The 15954-nt window shown below is 43.9% G+C and overlaps 1 protein-coding gene and 1 pseudogene across 3 annotated transcripts in view; one reads left to right on the forward strand and one right to left on the reverse strand.

Annotated features, from left to right (window-relative positions):
* Positions 1 to 1884: 1884 nt before the first annotated feature.
* The window catches only part of Rnf185 (ring finger protein 185), a 38175-nt gene continuing 24105 nt past the window's right edge, over positions 1885 to 15954 (reverse strand). Inside the window, exons 3-7 of one of the 3 annotated variants that reach the window (XM_050141005.1) lie at positions 15647 to 15665; positions 13263 to 13375; positions 11789 to 11843; positions 6224 to 6341; positions 1885 to 4076 (exon numbers count right to left, since the gene is read on the reverse strand). In XM_050141005.1, coding sequence (XP_049996962.1) covers positions 3979 to 4076; positions 6224 to 6341; positions 11789 to 11843; positions 13263 to 13375; positions 15647 to 15665 — 403 coding nt within the window. In that variant the 3' untranslated portion in view covers positions 1885 to 3978. The remainder of the gene's footprint in view (positions 4077 to 6223; positions 6342 to 11788; positions 11844 to 13262; positions 13376 to 15646; positions 15666 to 15954) is intronic. The other 2 variants (XM_050141007.1, XM_050141006.1) reach the window with 2 other exon arrangements.
* On the forward strand, positions 6349 to 9434 carry LOC126500806 (40S ribosomal protein S27-like; annotated as a pseudogene).

The following is a 15954-nucleotide window of genomic DNA, read 5'->3' on the forward strand; positions in this document are numbered from 1 at the left end:
CCATATCTCTAGCCACTAATTTATACATTTTGTTCCCCAATGAAAACAGGATCCCCAAATTACTAGCATGAGACCGAATCCAATACAAGAGAAAAGAGTCTTTATTGTGAGGTAACTTGGGTCCCTCATCCTTCCAGAAGGCAGCAACAGGAGCAGAGCAGGAGAGACCCTGAGCAGGGCAGGAAGGGGTTTTTTATAGAGAGGAAGGCTTGTGGGAATTCCAAGCCTACAAGCTTGTGATTGGTTGCCTCCCATGGAGTGAGGGGAATTCCAAGTTTACAGGCGTGAGATTGGCTGCCCCTCTGGGCTAAGGTCGGGGGAAAAGGCCATGATAGTCTCTAGGCTAGGGGTTACTACTTCCCTAGGCTTCAGATCTATGGGGAGTCACACCTCTAGGGGATACTACTTCTCTACTCAGGGATTGGTTGGTTTGGTTTTCTGTCAGGGGCAGAGATGGCTCTGATTTCAGGCAAAGTGTGTTCCTTTCTCTGGACCTTTTTAGCTTTTTGATTCCGATTTTAGGGCTAGAGTGAATTTAACAGGCTCTGATTCTAGGGGCAAAGTATGTTCCTTTGGCTCTGGTTTCAGACTCAGGATGTTTTTCTCTGGCTCTGGGTTCAGGGGTAAAGTGTTTCTTTCACTGGCTCAGATCCCAAATCCAGGGTGTATTTCTTTCATTGGCTTTGGGTTCAGAGCTGGGGTGCTCAGGGATTGTGCTAGGGCTACAGATCACAGATCAGCTGGGGACTGGCCTGGGTCTCTAAAAAACAAAATTCTGTTATTACCGGCTTATGAGTTCTAGGGGTTCATTTATGTTTTTGTTTTGTTTTTGAAGGTATTTGGGATTGAACCCAGGCTTCGCTGATATAAAGTGCTCTATCATTGGGCTGTATCTCTAGCCTTGTTTTTTGCTTTTTTTTAAATTAAACCTTATTTTTGTTCGTTTTTTGATATAGGGTTTCTCTGTGCAGCTTGGAGCCTGAACTTGCTCTGTAGACCAGGCTGGCCTTGAACTCAGAGAGCTCCACCTGCCTCTGCCTCCAGAGTGCTGGGATTAAAGGCGTGTGCCACCACTGCCCGGCTACCACTAACTTATGATGTGATAGGGGGGGTGGAGGTCACAGGACAACTTTTGGGAGTTGTTTCTCTTTTCAGCCACCCTATGGGTCCCAGAGATCAAGCGCAAGTTGTCAGGCTTGGTGGTGAAAACCTTTACCAGGCGGAGCCATCTCACCAGCTCAAGACCTCAATCAGACTTTTTATCCTCCTGCCTCAGTCTCCTGAATGGTTGGCTTGTGCCAACAGGCGTTTTCTGGTTTCCTTACCTCTGCATGGAATTCCTAAGTCTAAGTATAAAGGAGACTGTTATATTCTGGCATTGGTCAAATTGACCCTTGTTAGGTCAAAGCCTAAGAGGAAGAAATGCACTTCTTTTAGAGGGTATGACCTGTAGCTTTGGTGTTTTGGGGCCTGAAGCTGAGACAAATTCATAACCTTATCAATCTCTTTCATTAGTGTATACATTAGTGAGCAATCTCAAGGAGGGCACACTCCCTGCTCCCGAGAGGGACTGGCTTGAGGGCCTTTCTGCTCTACACCTTAACACAGGGGGACACTTTAATACTGAGTAACCTGTGATTTCTCTACATGGCACACTCAAGGCAAGGCACAAGCTAAGCTTCATCATGGCAGCTTGGGGCTTGCAGACTTAGGAATTCCATGCATTTGTCAGGACTGGGGCCATCTGCCACAGGCAGCTAGACCTCTAGTTCACTTTATTATTCATTCCTTATCAATGGTCTGAAGACACAAACTTTCCAGGGGCCAAACCAGTGTGCCCACTCCCAGTCACTAACATCCCAAAACACAAAGTCCACACTCACAGCAATGTAAAACCATTTAATTCTAATCAAATCACTTTCACAACAGTGAAAATCAGCGGCTGGTCAATGTATGCTGCCTTACATGTTCCCATTTTCTGACTGTCCTTGTCCATGGGGTGGCAGGAAGGTGGAGGCTGAACGACACACAAACTTAGAAGGGGAAGCTGCCTTGGCCATAGGACGAGTGGTGAACCTTCAGAGGGATAGCCTACAAAGGAGAGGGAACTCCCAAGTTGGCTGTCCTGCCTCAGCCGCTGGCAGGTGTGTAACCCTGTTCACAAAGGATACACAGCTCAACATCACAGCTTTGTTACTGGTGTGCCCTGGGATACCTTAGGTGAGTACACACCTGGGTTCATTCCATTTTACCAGATTCCAAATGATTCACTCCATTACTAAAACTCTTCTTTCATTTCTCTTGTGTTCATTGGTTTAAGTTTTCCCTCTACTACTTAAGGCTACACTACACTGAGGGCTCCTATCAATTCTCTCTAGAACAGAGACACTCCAGGCGCCCCTGTGACTGGGGATTCTCAAGTGACAAAGCATATTTTAAATCTGTCAGCACACTATAAAATTGGTGGCTTATTGTTATCAGCTGGATTTGCCAAACCACCCTCCTACTCAATACTTCTTACTGTATCCATTTTGATACTAACACTGGCATTGGCAGGCGGGGACCGTGCAAGGAGGAGGAGGGCTCTTTCACCATCCTCAATCTATTATCTAGGATTCCATAGATAATAGAGAGCCTATCTAGAAAAATCACCAGGCAAGGCAAAAGCCCAGTTTCTGGTTATTGCTAGGGCAATGGTGCTGGAAAAGTGAACAAAAGAGTCCTGCAGAAGTTCATTTTGCTGCCCTGCTGAGGTCTCCAAGAAGAGATGTTTCTAAGATGAAGCCTCAGAGGCAGAGCAAGAACGGTCTGAGCAGGCAAACTATTCTCCTGCCTGGTACCACACTCCAAGAATCAGGTTCAGAGGAAGCATCTTATGAATTTCAAGAACAAATCAATGTGTGGAAAGAATGAAGAAGGAAGACCACACTGTACCACTGTGGTCCTTTGCTTTTACACATCACCAGGGGAGGCTTGCTCGGAAGCCTCATGTGCCTCTGGGCTCAGCACACATTCAAAGAGTTTTTAGGTAAATCCATCAAGCTATACAAACATCAGGACCACAGGTGGAATCTTTTAAAAAGGACAATGGCTTCTGAGGACGGTAGTTCTATGTGCAGCTGCGCTGACCTGAGGAAAGCCTCCAGTTTCTCTGGGAAGTTCTGAGAGAGGACTGCTCAGGCTTCTACAGCCAAGGGCAGGGCTACTCATCCTGCTGTCCCTTCATCAAGCTCTGAAGCAGAGTAGTTGGTTCAAATTCAGCAGTAGTCTAGAGGAGGAAGCTGATGGGAAATCTGAGCCAAGTGACACCAGGGACAATCTAACCAGGAAACCAGGAGGTCATTCAAGCTGCTTTCCAGAGCCAAGACACTGCATGAGACCCAGGGCCAATCAAAGACCAGAGACTCCAGCAAAGTCACATAGCATCTTCAGCTTCTGCTGCTGCAATTATGGCCTTCTTGGGGCAGTAGTTCTTATGTCTTTGCTGAGGAAGGGGAGGGCAGGAGGGCAGACAGAGCAGCACTGGTATCTGGACCAGAGTCTCACAGTAGAGGGAGTGGAGGCCACTTACCAGGGGCATTTAAAATGATGAAAGTAAGTTTCCATAAATACCATTTGGTTCATCCCTTCATTTCTGTAATATAAAGTTCTGGTGAAAAAACTGTTTCTTTCTTCCCATCTCTTCCCTGTATGGAGCTGGGACCTGCTGAGAAGGCTGGAACAGGACTTCACATTGTCACCTCTGAGAGGTGATTCAACAAAAGACCTGAGGTTATAGGAGGGTGTCTACAGCAGCAGTGGAACTGGGGATTCCTCGTCAACTTTTGAGTTCCAAAGCTCTAATGGAGAAGCAAGACTCCTTGATGTGTTTCTGACCCTTGATTCCAGGGGTCGGGATTAAGCAAGTCAAACACCAGAAGTGGGTGTGGCACATCACCAGTCCAGAGGTGCTGCTGTAGATGCAAACAGGGTCCTGTATTAGGCGATCAGGAGCCAGAACATGATCACTAGGGCTACAAACAGGAAGAGGCGTGACAGAAACTGCTCATCCACGTACTGGGGTGTCCCAGGGACAGCTAGAGAAACAAGAGGAAGAGACTTTGTCAGAAGGCTGTTCATACTGCCTTGTAGCATGAATTCTAATTGGTATTGCTAATAAAAACCCAGAGTCAGATATTCGGGGTGAAAGCTGAGAGATCAGAGAAGCAGTGCAGCCACTAGAGAAACCTTTTACCTCTACCAATGCTCACACTGAAGGCACGATCCTGTCTCTACAGATCCTCAGACTGGATTTCAGATGGCCACTGAGTTCTTGTCTCTTCCTGCCTTATATTCCTCTCTCCGCCCAGTCATATCCCTTCTTGTCTCCACCTTCTTAGTGCTGGGATTAAAGGTGTAAGACACCACTGCCTGGGCTCTATGGCTAACTAGTGGCTTAGCCCTGCACTATGATCTTCAGACAAACTTTATTTGTTAGATTACAAACAAAATATCACCACAGTGCCCATTGGGGACAGAACTGGAGAGGATAAATCTCTTTTCCTTATAAAAGCAGAATCCTACAATAAAAAAGAATCCCAAACTTGGAATAATAGGAGCCAAACAAACACAAGTGAAATACTACAACGAGGCCATGACCTCCAGTGTTCTCCACAGAGCTGTCCTGAACATGCAGTGAGCCAGTAGGTGGACTACCAGGAACCCCTGCAGGAAACAGAGATCCTCCTGCCTGTCTTCACTATGCTGCCACTGCATGGTACTACTTCATAGATCTCATTTAAAAAAGCAGCAGCAGAAGCAGAGTATGGGCCTCCTGAGACCATAAGGGCTCACACATGAGCTGTGGCACTCTCCTGCCTCTCTGCACACTGTTCCAGATGGCTTACTGCATGTGTCTGTCTGTGTGCCTGCTTTTTCCAGAAGAGAACCAGGGCCCAGAAATCATAATTCAAGGTAGAGGGAGACTGAGTAAGAGCCTCTGCTAGTAGAGGAAGGAAGGTGACAATTCACATCCAGGCTGTGCAAATCCTATCAACCACGACGAAGAAAAACTGTGATCCAGAGCCCAGCCTAGCTGGAAATGAACTGGGGAGATCCAGTCTGCATGCTGGACCAGGCTGGAAAGCATCAAGCTAGTCGGAAGTTCCTGTTGCTGCTATAAGGATCTGCCTTTCCTTTAAGGCAAATCACACCCTTCCCTTTGGAGTCCCCTTCCTCTGAGAAAACAATGTGTGAGCAGCAGAGAGACACTCCAGGCAGATAAGATATGGAGTAGTGCCCAGTATTTTGTGGGGTTGCATGCCATTCCCTCAAAGTTGGTTGCTCTGATAAACCCATGCATGCAGGCAACCAAGAGATTCATCACCTACTATGTCCAAGGAATCGGATGAAGCAGGAACAGCTCTGATAATTTCTGAGTAGGTGATCATATTCAGAGTATAAGCTCCTGATCAGAGCTACACTAGTTACTTCTGTTCCTCATACTGAATTCAGGGCCCAGAAGGCTCTGACCATAAGCAGGGCTCAGCTGACCATGTCATCTTTCATAGGCTCCATGACTTGGGTGGTGGCTTAGGCATTAGAGTGTAATGGAGTCAGTCAAGCACACACCTTGCTACCTTGCTGTACTCTGGATGCAGCTGCTATAGACAAGTGGCTAAAGGGAGAAATGCAGCAGGTGACAGATACAAACACAGTCCCCAAAGCTCTGAAGTTTGGAATCAGTCCCATTTTGTGTCCTGGGCACAGACGTCAGGGAACAGGCTGCCCTAACATTTCACTTCTCCTTGGCCCCAAAGGGTCAACAAAGAGAGGGGAGGGGGAGGAGGAGAGAGGGTGAGAGAGGGAGGAGAGGGAAAAGAAGAGGAGGAGAGGGAGAGGGAGGTGGGGGTGGGGAAGCACATGTGTAGAATTAAGCTTTTCATTTTAGGTATCGTTTATAATTTTCAGTTTAATGGTCATGGGCTGTGTCTTGGAATCATTACTGAGAACTTTCTGATCTATAAAGCAGCTAACTGTATAGGTATCTGGAATGGAGATTGTGAGCCCCTCAGTTTGTAACAACCACTAGATGAGTTTGGCAATCTGCAAAGAATCTGAGGGATTTTGGAAAGTCTGATTGCATGTACTGACAATTATCTGTAACTTCTATACTGCTGCATTCCAAGGGGTTTTCAAGCACGATATATTCCTGATTTTCTTTTCTTAAAGAAATGGGGCTTACCTGGAGGAGGCCGTCCGTCATTTATGTTAAATGCTGTGGCAAATATCCCAAATGGAAATGCTCCGATTCCAAAAGACATCTGAAAGCCACCATCTCCAAATCCAAATCCTTGAAATCCCTTTGGAGAAGAAAGGCAATTAAGAAAAATAATCAGATTCACCCCACATTTCTCAAACAATGTCTTACATCATAGTACATGTGGCACCCATGTTTCTTCTTATTTCTCTGCCACAAACAGGGCCTCAGCTCTTTCTCCTACCCAGGCCCCAAAGTAAAGGAACTCTAGAGTCACCTCTGACCTTCTACTCTTAGCTTCGATTTAAGGAGCTATATGGTGCAAAAAGGGCTCACTCTGACCAGAGGTGAAACCCACTGTGGTCAGCATGTTTAGATCATTTATACAGATCTAGACCATTTTCCAGGGTTCCAGTAAAATTTCCTACATGCTATTTATAATATACTATTGCAATTAGTCCCACACCTAAATGCAAAGGAGCATCACAAACTACATACTGTAAGTCATATAACAAAAAAGATAAAGCTCTAATTGGTCAATAGTATCAGTCAAACAAAATATTGTAATATGTTCTTTAAGGACCCTGGTGCTCATTTATGAATCAAGACAGAAAACCTCTTTTTTGTTTTTTTTTTTTTTTGAGACAGGGTTTCTCTGTAGCTTTAGAGCCTGTCCTGGAACTCACTCTGTAGACCAGGCTGGCCTCAAACTCAGAGTGCTGGGATTAAAGGTGTACACTACCACCGCCTGGCAACAGAAAACCTTCTTATGATTTAAACTGTCAAACTGCTTAAACACCCACACATGACAATATAAGTGTGTTGTCAAGATATGGGTAAGTATTTCCCCTGAAGCTTGCAGGGGCTGTGGATGTAACTGATCGTGAAGCGCTGGGTTTGATCCAAAGCATTGCTTAAGTCGGGCTTGGTGGCACACACCTATAATCATAGCACTCATGAAGTAGGCATAGGAGGGTCAGAAGTTCAGGTCATCCTCAGTTACATACTGAGTTCAAAGCCAGTCTGGGATACATGACAGGACCTTGTCTTAAAAAATTATTCTAAGCTAAGGGGTGGTAGTTGGATAATTAGTTCCTTTTCAGCATGGTCTATATAACAAGATCCCCTCCATTTAAAAAAAAAAAAAACCAGAAACAAAATACAAAATAAAGAAAATTTTCATGTCATGAAATTTTAAATATTTAGAACAATTTAAGTTTTTCTAATTAATGTAGAAACCTGGGTGTGGTAGTGTGGTCCTAGCTCATGGGAAATGGGGACAGGGGGGAGAGAGAAGAATATGTACTTGTCATAAGAAAGTAAGTCAGAGATCTTCCTAAATAGCCACTGTCAGCAGTGTGTATACGAGCCTTGGTTTCTTCCCCAAACACATTTATCACACATGGTCTTTTCCAAGGACGGACTCAGTAGAACACCAACAGCTCTGCTAGTTAAGTGGTGCCTCTGTTTGAGTGCAAGGATTCCTGGCACAGAACACACAAATCCAACCTCTCCCTTCCCTTCTCCCCACTCTGACAGGATCTCACAGGTTGCTTGGGCTGGCCTAACATCTGCAGTGCTCCTGCCTCAGCATTCTGAGTGCTGGAATTACAGATGAGTACCTCCAAGGGCAGTAGCTTATGTTTAATTCTTGCATTAGCATTTTACAGAAGACTAAGTATGGCCAGTTTGATCTGAAAATTCAAACTTTAAAAAATGTGCTATTGTGTATAGTGTTCCTATGTGTATTACACATGTGTCATGGTGCACATGAGTTGTCAGAGGACACTCTGTGGAGTCAGTTCTCTCTCTCTCTCTTTTAACTTATGTGATTTCCGGGGATTGAACAAAGGTCACTGCACTGGATTGCATAACAAGAACCTTTACCCTTTCCAGTGGTGAGGACCTCGCTACGAGACCAAGCCTCTCGCAAAGGATCTCCTTCATCCCTCTCCAGAGGAGGAAAAGAGGAAATACAAGAAAAAGCGCCTGGTGCAGAGCCCCAATTCCTACTTTATGGATGTGAAGTGCCCAGGATGATATAAAATCACCACGGTCTTTAGCCATGCACAGACGGTAGTCCTGTGTGTCGGCTGCTCCTCTGTCCTATGTCAGCCTACAGGCGGGAAAGCAAGACTGACAGAAGGATGCTCCTTCAGGAGGAAGCAGCACTGAAAAGCACCAGATTCGAGATGAGTGGGAACCATCCCAATAAACACATTTTGGATATAAAAAAAAAGAACCTTTACCCACAGAGCCAACTTTATCACCGTGCACAATTTACAAATTCTTTTCCTTCCTCTATACCGTTGGTGAGCTCTTTAGAACAAATGATGAAATAATTGAAAGACTGGAATTGGGAAGCAGACATTGTGGCACACACCTTTAATCTCAGCATTTGGGAGGCAGAGGCAACAGGATTCTCTGTGAGTTCAAGGCCAGCCTGAACTACACAATGAGCTCTAGCTAGCAAAGAGAGGGCTTCAAAGAGATAGATAGATAGATAGATAGATAGATAGATAGATAGATAGATAGATAGATAGGAAGAAAGACAGACAGACAGACTAGACTAGACTACTGACACTAGAGGTCTGCCCTCGGCCATCAGGGCTAAAGTCTCTGATTTCTGTTGGCTGCGAATGCTGTTAGAGCAAGCAGAGCCTGAGAACGCAAAGGGCTGCTATCTAGCAGTGGAGAGCAGGGACATCAGTAGCACCCAGGTCGGGTTTTGGCTCTGTGCCCCTAAACAGGCACACTACATATATCTGTCCCTCAGTTATCCCCTTTATATGGAAAGTTTATGAGGCTTAAATGAGATCATGAATACAAAACTATTGTTTCTAAAGTTTTTTCGAGACAGAGTTTCTCTGTGTAATCCTGGCTGTCCTAGAATTCATTATGTTGACGAGGAAGGCCTCAAACTCAGAAATCTGCTATCTCTGCCTCCCAAGTTCTGGGATTAAAGGTAACACTACCACCACCCAGCAAAACTCTTAATATAGGAGAAAAGACCCTCAATTTCCATTAGACCTTGACCTTATAATACTGGGATTCCTAAAGAAATGTACCAGTGAAGTCAGGTGGTGGTGATGCACACCTTTAATTCCAGAACTTGGGAGGCAGAGGCAGGTGGATCTCTGAGTTTGAGGTCAGCCTGGGCTACAGAGAGAGTTTTGGAACAGCCAGGGCTACACAGAAAAACCCTGTCTCAAAAAAAAAAAAAAAAAAATAAAAATAAAAATAAAAAAAAAGAAAGAAAGAAAGAAAAAGAAAAGAAAAAAGAGAGAGCAAGAAGAAATGCACCAACTCAACTGAAAAAAGGATGTGTATAAAGATTATCATAGTATTATTTAAACAGCAAAATCTGTGAGCAATTCTAAGGCCCTTCAATAATGAACTGAAATTATACTGAATCAAAATTCAATGGAAGGGTAGTGATATAGTTCAGTGGTACAGTGTTACCTAGCATATTTAACACCTTGATTTAATATCCAGAACATTCCTACACACACACACATACACACACACACACACACACACACACACACACACACACACACACACCACTGGTAGATGGCAGCCTTTAATAAAGGGAGAAGAATAGCCCGGATGAATAGAGCTGCCTAGCATACACCAAGCTCTGGGTTTGACCCTAGCATTGGAGAAGTGCAGGCAGAGGGAATCACAAATCCAAGGTTATTCTCTATTACATATCAAGTTCTAGAACTGCCTGAGATATGTGAGACTCTGCCTCAAAAAGTACAAAATAAGATAAAAGAAAATTTAAAAAAAAAACAGCATTAAAAAAGAAACTGAGGGTGGCATATATCTATAACCCAAGCACTTGAAAGGCTGAGTTCAAGGCCAGCTGTATATGGCTATATATGGAGATGCTTTCTCAAAAATAAAAAGACTGGGCTAGGGGCTGGAGAGGTGGCTTCATGGTTTTTTAATTGATTTTTTAAGACAGTTTCATATAGCCCAGATTGGTCATGAACTCACTAGGTAGCTGTAGTGGTCTGAATGAGAATGGCCCCCATAGGTTCATATTTCAATGGTTTGGTCCCTAGTTGGTAGAACTGTTTGTAAAGGATCAGGAGGTGTAGTATTGTTGGAAGAGGTGAGTCACTTGGGGTGGACTTTGAGGTTTCAAAAGACTTGAGGCATTTCCAGTTAGCTCTCTCTGCTTCCCTGCTTATAGGTAAAGATGTGAGCTCAAAGGTATTGCCCAGTGCCCTGCCTGCCTAGCTGCTACTATGCTCCTGGCCATAAGCTACATTCCCAGGCTTCATTAATATTTTAACAAGAAATTACTGTTTGAAAAAAAGACTAACATTTTATTTAAATGTGTACATATTTTGAGCCAGTAATTCTATGAACTTACCATAATAAAATAATGGTGGTTCTGTACAAAACCTTGTAATTTCATTTGAGCATGTTTAAGACAGCAGAGGTAGCAGGTGAGTGTCCCATAATACAATGCATGCCATTACATTAGGTCTATACATCAGCTGTCAAATATTGTTGCTATGGGTCTCAGTAACATTTTAAACTGCACTGCTGAAATTCCAATTCTCATGGGTACATCTCATGAGGGCAGAGACCACTTGCAAGTTTTGTTGATAAATTACCACTGCCAAAATTGTGACCAGAGCACATTAAGGTACGCAGTATCTGTAGAATAGATGAAATTTTAAGAATTACAAAATAAGAGCCACATATTGTAAAAAATCAAAAAATCGGGGGCTGGAGAGATGGCTCAGTGGTTAAGAGCACTGTCTTTTCTTCCAGAGGACTTGGGTTCAATTCCCAGCACCCACATGGCAGCTCACAACTAACTGTAATTCCAGTTCCAGAGAATCTGGCACCTTCACATAGATGTACATGTAGGCAAAACACCTACACATAAAATAAAAATAAAGAAATAACTGAACTATGTATATATATTAAAAAAAGCAAAAAACAACAAAAACAATAAAAGTATGTCAGGCACAGTGGCCTATGTCTATAACACTAGCACTGGGAGACGGAGGCAGGAATATCATGCGCTCAGGTGAGCCTCGGCTACACAGTGAAACCCTACCTCAAAAAGCCAAGAAATAGGCTGATAAGACAATCTGGTGGTAAAGGGGCTCGCCTGAAAACCTAAGTTCCATCTCCAGGGCTCATGACTGAAGGAGGGAATCAATTACCCAAGGTTGTCCTCTCACCTCTATACATATGACCCCCACCAGATACACGTAAATAATAAAGTAAAAGTTAAATTTAAAAATACCTAAGAAATAAATATGTAAATGTACAATCAATAAATACATGTATAAATTAATAAGCACATGCGCACACACACGCGCACACACACACACACTCCCAGTGGCGCTTTCTGGATGAGTGGTTCTAGGATTTCCCCCTGCTTGTCTTTCTGTACTTTATAAATTTTCCTCTACAACCTTTCTCAATGTTTTAAAAGAAGAAGAAAAACTGCAAGGTCAACAGGAAAGTGTCAAAAGCCACAAGCACACTTCTGGAAGCTTCTCCTAGAATGTTCCTCACCCCTCTATTTTCGGGCTCCGGCCTCTGGCCTTGAGGACGAGGAGGAGTCTTCTCTCTGAAAAAAAATTGTACAAAGTAAGACCATCACAAAATATTGTGAGCTGCTCTCTGTGAAGACTGACCCACAGGGGTTGGGCTGCTCTCCTGTTTCAACAAATAAAACTGCTGGGCCAGGTGGTAGTGGCACAGCCTGTAATCCCAGTACTCAGTAGACAGAGGAAGGCAGGCTTTGAGTTTGAGGCCAGCCTGGTTTACAGAGTTCCAGGACAGCCAGGGTAACACAGAAACCCTGTCTCAAAAAAACAACCAAATAAACACACAAAAAACTGCTCTGGCTTAAGCAAATGCTGGCTTAACTCCATTCTACCTCAAACGAGGAAAACCAGCTTGTTCTGAGAGAGCCACCAGTTTACACAACCTATCCTTGCAACAGAGATCTTGACCCAAGGATGGTTATGAAAAAAAGGCCAGTTGCCTTCCCTGGGATTGCTTGATATGAGCTCATGGGTGCCAGAGATCCCAAGCTAGACTAAAACAAAAGGTGGATTGTCAGCTGAGAGGGTTAGGGTTCAAGGTCTTTCTGATCTGCCTCTATTAACTTCCATTTGGCCTCTGTTACTCTTGGGCTAGTACCTCAGCTATCTAACTTTTGCCTCTAGTTTGCAGACTCTCATCTAAATAGCTTGACAGAGTTTATGGCACAGTAGGCACGAGGCAGGATGCAACCAATACTAACAGGTGACAGATCCCACCTTGAGATGCAATCAACACAACATAATGGGGGAGCATTAGCGTGTGAGGCGGGAATATGGGTGAGGGCAACTCATATGGAGATCACTTGAAGGAGAGAACTTGAGGGCTTTCCTAAAATATGGGCAGGAATCAAGAAAAGGCTGCAGGAAGTCGGGTGGTAGTTTGAGTAGGTAGGAGCAGAGAGCATAGAAGACACAGCAAATCCAAGCGTGACAAATGTAATAGGACAGCCCTTTAAGAGAAGTTCAGGATGTCTCGTGGACAGGAGATGGGAGTCGGGAGAAGTGCTAGAAAAATTAAGATAGTCTTCTGAAAAGGTATAGATGCCAGATCAAAAGGGCCACCCCCAAAAGTCATCCAGACTTCCTGGTCCCTGTCTCTCCAGAATCACATTCACCGGTGCTGCAACCCCACTCCTTAGTCAGGCTCCTGTTTCCCAGGGAGGGAGTGCTTTCACAATACTCTGCACACTTGCTGTTATGATGTCTCAAACACTGCAGGCTACCCGCTAACTGGGTACCTCCTGGCAGATGACACTGAGCAGCTACCGAACACTGGCCAGCACATGTCAGCTTGGCTCCTCTCCTCTCTCAAGCCCCATTGTTCCCATGTGACTTTCCTCTTGACCAAAATGCCTCAAAATCAAGCAGCCAAGGGTTAGAGTGCTAAATGGATGTGAATTCATGTCCAAGCAGGAAGTGGGTATCAATCAAGTCTTTACCTGGGATCCTGCTGCCCGGTGCTGCCCCTGCCATAGAGTGGGATGACCTTGTCTCGGCTGATTCCAGCTTTGCAAACTGGACACACTTGTCTATTAGGTCTAGTCTCCAACCACTGCAAGTGAGAGAAAAATGCAAGAATGGTCCAAAGCTGTCCCATCTTCAGTTAGTACAGTGTGGGAACATGGAGCCAGAGTCCGAAAATGGGAAACACCAGCTGGAGTAGCCTGAGTTGGGAAACTTCAGAAACCAAAGTTCTGATTTCTGTTCCTAGTATTGAAAAATTCTTACTGGGGTTAAAACCAAAACTGCCTTTAAATACCAGTAACTAAACAAGCTCCTTCTCTGTCTCTCACTCTCTGGACTGTGAGTAGTGCAGAAGGAGGAGCTGCAAGCCTGAGGTCTTCAGGCAGGCTCCTGGGGTGAACAGAGCTTACATTCAGGATCAATCATATTGTCATTGTCTTGTTTTTCTTTCTGTGATTTCTTATTTTTCTTAAAAAAAATATTACCCCATTTTTAATTATGTACATGTCAGTGGAGGCCAGGGGTATGTGCAAATAAATATGTGTGTCCTTGGAGGCCTGAGGAGGAAGCTGAAGCTGGAATTCCAGGTGGCTGAGAGTATGGGAACTAGGAACTACACTTGGCTCTCCGGAAAAGCGGTAAGTGCTCTACCTCCTGAGCCACCTCTCCAGCTCCAATTTCTCATCTTATAGCATTTCCCCATGGTGTAACCTGACATCAGCACACGGATGTGTTAACCACTTCTGGGTCGCTTAATATTAGATAGATTCTGCTTATTATCTAAACTTTATCAATGTTTTATACTAAAACATTTGTATTTTATTTTCTTAAAAATGAACAAAAGATTATTTTAAAAATGTTGTACTTGTGTTTTTTCCTTTTTTTTTTTTTTTAAGGCAGAGTCTCATGCATTTGAAGATGATGCTGAATTCTTACCATCACGCCTTTAGCTTCCAAGGCCTGGGATATAGGAGTATGTCACCACACCTAACTAGTGATCTCTTTCTGGGCACTGGATGGTTTCTCATGCATATTTTTCCAACCTTTACTTACTTTTAGCACTAGGGATTAAACTCAGAGCCTTGCACATAATGAGTATACACACCATGGATGAATTATGTCCCAGCCCCTCAATATTATTTTAGGACATAAACTGCACCTCTAGACATGGAGATATAAAGTTCACCATATGAATATGAGCCAAAGACTCAGGGATACGGAAATAACAGCATCTCATGATTTTATATATATACTACATTCCCACCTGTCGATGGTCTCTCAGAGCTCATGCCACATGTTCTGCCACGTTTATTCTTCCAGATTGGTTTGGGTCAGAATGCTCATCCCTAGTTCCCCCCTTTTTCCCCCTATGAGGATCAGTCAAGTCCCTGTCCACCACCTACACCCTCTAAGCCACCAAGGAGTGTGCTGCTGAACTTCTGACACCCATGGAGATAGATACCTGGCTGTGATTGTTCACATCCAGTTGCCAATGCCAAATCCAGTTCTTAGTGAACACTAACAGGTTTTCATAATAAATTAAAACAAAGGAGACAAACTTTCCTCTTCTGCAAAAGCTATCTATGGTTACCAAAACATTTACCTCTTCTCAATGATTTCAAGATTTTTCAGGAAAGTGGTGTACTGATATGAAAGGAGTTACCTTTCTACTTCTTCAAAATTTGTTTTTATCTCAGTATGTATGTGCTGGTGTGTGTGCAAGAGTGTGTGTGTGTGTGTATACCATAGAGGTGCTGGAGCCCCTGAAGCTGGAGTTACAGATACTGGGAACTGAAATTGAGTCTCTGCAAGAGCAGCAAACATTCCCAACCACTGAGCTGTCTCTCCAGGCCAGAAGTTATCTTTTATAAATAAATATATAAATTCAGAAACTAAAAATAATCTAATAACTGAAGATGTGGCTTAGTTAGCAGATCAAGACATCCTGGGTTCCCAGCACTACATGAAGTGGGCACTGTGGTGCGTACCTAATTTCAGCACTCTGAGGCAGGAAGATTTCAAGGTTATCCTCAGTGAGCTTGGGACACAGGTGTTTCAAAACAAACAAACAAACAAAAAGGCTCTAACATTATCAAACTCAACCTATTTTCAAATGAGCCATTGAGACACAGAAAGTGGCAGTCAGCCAAGGCCATAAGGGCTATTCTATTGTTGGCAGAATCAGGTATGAAATGACCTCTTATTACATCAAATACCTGTCAGTGGGCAGGTGTATAAAAAGGGCAACTGAGCCCAGAAGCAAGGGAGATTGCAGCTTCTGACAGTAGTCCCTTGAGACAAGGGATGTCTTGTGCAACTATAGCTGATGAAAGACAAAGTAAAATGAAGTACATCTTACCTGATGCAAACACGGCCAACTAGAGAGTCCCCAGGGCAGCCAATCATCAGGAAGGGAAGCAGGAAGAAGGAGAAAAATGCTTTCATTAGCAGAAACACTCCATGAGTAGGGAAGACATCAGAATGGGGTGCCTGGGGTGCTGTAACCCCAGTGAGCCTTCTTCACAGGGATTCCTGGCATCGCAGATAGAAAAAGGAAGGGAAGGCTAAACTGGATATAGAGGCATATATCTGTAATTCCAGCTAGTAGAAACTAGGGATAAAGAAGGATCAGGAGTTCAAGGTCATCATCTGCTTAGTAAGAATGGG

The sequence above is a fragment of the Alexandromys fortis genome, unplaced genomic scaffold (genome assembly GCF_014885135.2).
Source record: "Alexandromys fortis isolate MF-2015 unplaced genomic scaffold, M_Fortis_MF-2015_v1.1 scaffold_7, whole genome shotgun sequence".
Classification (NCBI taxonomy): Eukaryota; Metazoa; Chordata; class Mammalia; order Rodentia; family Cricetidae; genus Alexandromys; species Alexandromys fortis.